This window comes from Rhipicephalus sanguineus, chromosome 3 (assembly GCF_013339695.2).
Source record: "Rhipicephalus sanguineus isolate Rsan-2018 chromosome 3, BIME_Rsan_1.4, whole genome shotgun sequence".
Lineage (NCBI taxonomy): Eukaryota > Metazoa > Arthropoda > Arachnida > Ixodida > Ixodidae > Rhipicephalus > Rhipicephalus sanguineus.
The window spans coordinates 104273698-104279697 of record NC_051178.1 but is presented as its reverse complement, the minus strand read 5'-3'; the positions used below and the strand labels follow the sequence as shown (position 1 = coordinate 104279697).

The following is a 6000-nucleotide window of genomic DNA, read 5'->3' as shown; positions in this document are numbered from 1 at the left end:
GACTACAGTGGAGTTTTTTAATGATCTGATGTAACATCAGCACTGGCGTTGGAGCACAGGCGTCAGTATTATCGAAACGAACGAAGTATTATCGAAACGATAAGCATAATCACAGTGTCCCGCGCCCACCACAAGAACACCTTAATCAGCACTCCTTCAGCACAAATTGCTTAAAATATGTGTACAGCTGATCACACGCAAAAAAAAAAAAAAAAAAAACATGCCTTCCTAACAAAAAGAGCGCATCTCTGAGGTTGCCTGACACGCCGTTCTGGAAAAGCCACAGCCTTCTACGGATCCAAGACAAGTTGGGTGAAAATAGCGCCGGTCAAAATGAGCCCGGCTTATTTTCACGTCGGAATAATCGCTGCCATGGAGGGTCACTGCCCTGTGTTAGCTAGCCACCCTACCTGTGTTTCTGTGTCACTGAAATGCTAGACTTCACCACCAACCGACGGTGTGTTCGTTTGTTCCATAGAGTTATATATACTCTCTGGTTATACGGACAGTACGGGTAGCCGTCCATCCACCCATCCATGATCAACAACAGCCTTATCCCAGAGAACATCTATATAACCATCGCTTATCCGTTACCTCCAGAGCTCTTCATGTTTTGAGTTCGTCAACTGCAACATGCTCTTGACGATACAAAGCTATATCAATGCGCACGAGCGGCGATAATAGGCTGCCATGAGCTGCGTGGAGGCCGATGTTACAAACGCTTCAACTGTCTGCTGCCAAAATGAATGGTAGGTGTGACGTTCTTGCCGTCTTAGTAGCTTACTGAAACCACTTTTTTTTAGCAGGTCGTGAAGAAGGCATGTTGAGGCGGCGAATTCTGCAGCCGGCGGTATCTGCTGCGCTGAGGGCCAACGCCCGCAGAAGTCTGCCCAGGCGTCGCAAGACATGGATGCGCGTGCTGAGTTGTATCGTTCTGCTTGTGTACGGCGCCTTTCCCGCTGCCATTTACTTCTCTGGATGGTTCAGAAGGTTCCTTATCTTTGGTCATTACCTAAATTGGCCACCCATGATGAACTTGACGGACACGTGTGCCTATGAGCTCCCTTACTCGAGGTCCTTCTTCCTGGAGTCAGCTAATGGTGTTATGCTTGGGACTTGGCACGTTGTGCCAAAGAGCCAGTGGAAACGCTTTGGTGCTGATGTTAAACAAGAGTCTGAATTTCAAGATGACAGGCCAGTCATCATATACTGTCATGGCCATGCAGAAACTCGTGCTACTGACTACAGAGTTCAGCTTTATAAAAGGCTTTCAGAAAGTGCAATTGATGCCCATGTGGTGACGTTTGATTATCGTGGCTTTGGAGACTCTACAAATATCATGCCTAACCGCAGTGGTGTACTTGAGGATTCGTTAGCTGTCTACAGATGGGTTAAAGAAAGGGTGCCCAAGTCGAGGATTATTGTCTGGGGTCACTCTTTGGGCACAGGTGTTGTCATGCAGCTGGCAGAGATCTTCACTGAAACGAATGACAATCCTGCTGGCATTGTACTAGAAGCACCATTTAACAGTCTCGTGGAAGCTGCCCTGCAATGGCCCCTGGGACTGCCCTTTCGACACTTGCCTCTATTTAATAGGGATTGCACAGTCACTGCTGCATGAAGACACAAACTTTGAGTCAGAGCAAAAGGCTAGCAAGCTGAGTGCCCCTGTTCTGGTCATGCATTCCAAAGATGATCCTCTCGTACCTTATGACCTTGGTCAGAAACTGCTTTCTCGTATTCGAGCTGAAAGGCCAGCCCATCTGACAGCTCCTGTGTTTTATGAGGTTGACAACAGTGTGGGGCCGGGGCATCGACGAATTTACAAGGACCCCAGGTTTCCATTCGTGGTCTCTGCTTTTATCCGAACTGTTATGAACTCATAGTTGAAACCTGTTAGGTTGCCAAGCTTGCATCTGTAAGCCAAAGATTTTGCTTATTTAACATTTATTACCTATAGGATTTGCACACAATGAACTGGAGCAATCTTACTGATCCTTTATAAATGCCAGTTGCCCTTTCTTTGCTTTGGGTATTATTATAATATGGAACTGATGCACTTTGACTGCTAGCCACACAGGCTCATCTGTTATTGTTTTTTAAACACAGCTTATGCCATCCTGACAAGTCTACAGCTAAGCCATTTCACAGCAGTGCGTGACCATAAAGAGCCAGAGCAGCATTGAGTGTTGGACATGAGAAAAACCCTGATGGGGGGTTTAGTTGGGTAAAAGTGCTGGTTTAATCATTATAGGTACAGTGAAACTTTACTCTGGATGTATAAAAAAGGACTAACTACTAGAGTTACTGTATATGCTACCTTTAGGTAGCAGAGTTGCGCATAGGTCCAGCTAGCAACCACAGCTATGCGGTGAAGTTTCACTCCGTTTTTGCAGGCGACATGCCTACCGTGTCACGGATAAGCATGTCTGGCGTGTCGAATGCCTGCAATAAACATTGGCTGTCGATGACTAGTGTTAATTCAGTTCGCTGCAGCGGCAGCGTCGAGAAATACAAAACTTGGCCCGAGCGTCAGCTTCTCCGCAATGCTTGGTTGCTAGCAGCGTTTGGAAGACAGATGCGTAACTCTGCTAACTACAAGTGCTTACTTCAAGTGAAAAGTTTGTGGGATGTATCCAGCAGTCCATCAACATAGCGAAGTTCTTTTTTAGTAAATGAAATAGTCGGCATGTTCACACATTTAATGTCATCACATTTCATTTCAGCTGCCTTGGCAATCTATCGGGTTAACAATTCTCTATTGTGATAAACAATGCTTGTGTTATGAAAATATGGTAGACAACCACAATCACTGCAGTGGACACCCAGATGACCATATGTACGTTATTGCACCTTGTTATCACGTTCTCTAAGCCGCTCATTCATACACGCTTCGGTCTGCCCAACATAGGCACAACCACATGACAGTAGTATTCTATAAATGACAGCCTGTGCACAGGGTGCGTACTTATTTCGATGCCGTATGATACAAGTCCTCTGTTTTAAATGCAAAGCATTTCTTAGCGAACCTTTGGCACTTTGAGCGTTTCTATCTACGTATCTATCTATCTATCTATCTATCTAGCCGCCTACGTCTGGGTCTTCTCATGATCGCCTCCTTAACTTCATGCAGGCCAAAATTAGCATGGGAGGGTAAGGGGATTTGACGAATATGACTGTCGGGTCGTTACATGAATAGCGCAAAAATCCTGACGCGTACGTCGTCAAACGCTTTCCTCCAGACACGTGTGGCACATACCTGTTTACCACAGGCCGCGGTGTACGGGTATGCGCCACAGGTGATTGACAGTTTATATCCACCCAAGAACGGCGAGAACAGACATTAGTAATTTAAATGCGAGAGCGTTAAGGAAAACAGACATCGGCAGCATTGACCCGACGAATGGAAAGAATAGAAATTAGAATCCCAGCAGGAATCGAACCCAAGCATTCTGCGTGGCAATCAGGTGTTCTACCACAGAGCTACGCCAAGTCTATAAACTGGTTTGCAGAAACAGCCTATGCAGGCGTAATGTTGGTGCAATGTCAATTGTGGTTGTGGTGCTGGCTATGTAATTTTACAAAAAAACAAACACTACACATGTAGTTCTACAATACAGGCCTCATGCCAGATTAACGCATGTTGTTCCAGTGTTGGCTCCACTTTTATAGCAGCCTAATAAACATTATATTTGTATTCCTATGATTCAACAAGCTATATTGAAACATTGCTCGACCCCGGAGGAATACATTAACAAAAGTTACGTATGATATTCATATAACTGCACCATAAAGTGCACTTAGTTTCGATGATACTGACGTATGTACTCCAACGTGAGGGCTGGCGTTACGTCGCACCATAAGTTACGCTTTAAATGCCAGTGTTGTTGACGTGCCTGGCAAGCCCACGATGTGTACACAGCTACTACATTTACAAAAACGCATCGATCCACGTCGTAACACTTAGCTCAAAGCCATAAAATACAGCATAGAAGTACTCGCTGACTGCTTTGCATGAAACCGATTCCCACAACGCGTGGGATCTGCCGAATTATTTTAACGGGACATGTTTTCCTACGCAGTTTAGATAGTTTTTCCAGAGCAGACAGGAATACTCTGACGCCACCTTTATTACCTACCTCCTTGAGATTGTGCACTACACCATGGATATGAGGAATAACAGCAGCTTTTTGCTGCTGCTAGGATGACTCCATGCAGTTCCTTCATTTGAAGCTAATGTTCCCACCCAGTCATGTTTGTTGTCAGTACGCAACCAGGTCGGTTAAACTTTTGTTGAACTTTGAAGTTGTTCGACTAACCTTGTGTTCGGGTCACACAAAAATGCTATAGCTCTTTCCTGTTTTCACTCTGTGATGACCAAGTCTTGTCATCATTTGGTGGCATCCAGTTTCACTGGTCAGGTGCAGTAAATTGCGATAAGCTGGGTTTTGGCGAGACATGCTTTCTGCTACATACTTGCGAGAACCTAGTTAGGCGATTTAAAAAAAGCCGCGCCAATATGCATGAGCCAGCTGAAGCAGCGCGCAAAAATTTGCTCTGCTTCCCTACATTCATGGCTTCACTCACTGCCTTATAAAGGTGGCTTCCCACTGTCACGTACATGTTTTAATTTCGGTGCGTAACAAGTTGCACAGATTATGCGCCAAGCTGGACCACCACGTAAAGAATAGGGCGGCTCCTTCAGGGGTGCGTGGGCTGTATAGTCAAGCACGTTCATAGTTATCTATCTTGCAGCCTCAACGTTGTGTACTCGATTCCATTGTCATGTAATCGTGTATATGTGGGCCGGACGGGGCGGTGCTTAAATGTACCACTAAGACAGCACCGTAATTTCTTGAAAGGCCCAGCAAGCTCACATTCGTCATCGCGTTGCCGGCAGCGTGGTTGTACTCCAGCTTTTGGCTCGGCTTCTATTGTGTACAGACACAGGAGCCAAATGGGATGTGAACTTGTGATGCAGAACTATCAGTAAATTACCATCGATAGCATCGATAGTTTCTTTGAAACTATGAATAGTGTAAACAAACTATCGATAGTACTGCTACCAACAAACTATTAATAGTGCAATCGGTAGTACCATCAGTAATATTACTGGCGATATTACTGCCACGCGTGTTTATTGCTATTTGATGTATTCGGGTTTAACCCACAAAGACTGTTAGCAACGTTTGACGCAGACCGCGCTGCACTGCTTTGAGAAGCTTCACGATTGTTTGAGATCATTCCATTAAGATTACGCGCCGGATGTGAATAGTCGAGTTTATTCGACAGCTAATGTGACCACTAGCGATAACGCCGGAATCTTCGATAGCACATGTATAAAAGCTTGGCAGCTTGGCGGCGGCCGATGACTGTTCTCGCTGCTATTAGTGCGCAGCGTGTATCACTTCTATTTTGAGTTTTGATTTTCTGGCCGCAAGTTCGCACAAATAAAGAGCTCCGTATTACCATGGTATTACCCAGTCTTGGTGCAGCATTCTTCACCGTCACAACCACGTAACAATACTATCCATAGTGGTGTGAATAATGGTGCTGTTGCTGCCCGGCCATATTGCCAATATATTTGCGATAGCCTACTATTAGCTTCGCTTAATTTATGAGCAATTTTTGACGAGAGAAATAAATTATTTTGGCAGTGAAAATGATGGAATATCTCCAACAATAAATTCATATTCAAAAGCAACCAGTTACACTTTACAATTAACAAACTTAGTTCTTGACATATTTTTTTTATTTTGAAGTCATAAAATGCAATATAGATTTGAAGCCGCGCAGTTCCACCACATGTAACGGCTTCCTTTGCGCTCAGTTTGACTTTATGATCATGTGTCAGCAAGGCACGCTGGTGAAGAACGCAAGCATGTCAACTTTCTTGCCCTTCAGCCTGCTCCTCCGGCTCCACTATGTACCACGCGGAAACAAGTTTATTCTGCAATGAGTCCACGCTGTTGGTTTTACACTATCGATAGTACCATCGAA

The 6000-nt window shown here is 44.8% G+C and overlaps 1 protein-coding gene across 1 annotated transcript; it reads left to right on the top strand.

Moving 5' to 3' along the window:
* Positions 1–389: 389 nt before the first annotated feature.
* Positions 390–2022, top strand: LOC119386888 (lysophosphatidylserine lipase ABHD12-like). Its single transcript, XM_049413292.1, is given in 3 exon segments — positions 390–749; positions 804–1597; positions 1599–2022. Coding segments are annotated over 3 exon segments (1122 nt in total). The 5' UTR covers positions 390–709; the 3' UTR covers positions 1887–2022.
* The last annotated feature ends 3978 nt before the right edge of the window (positions 2023–6000 follow it).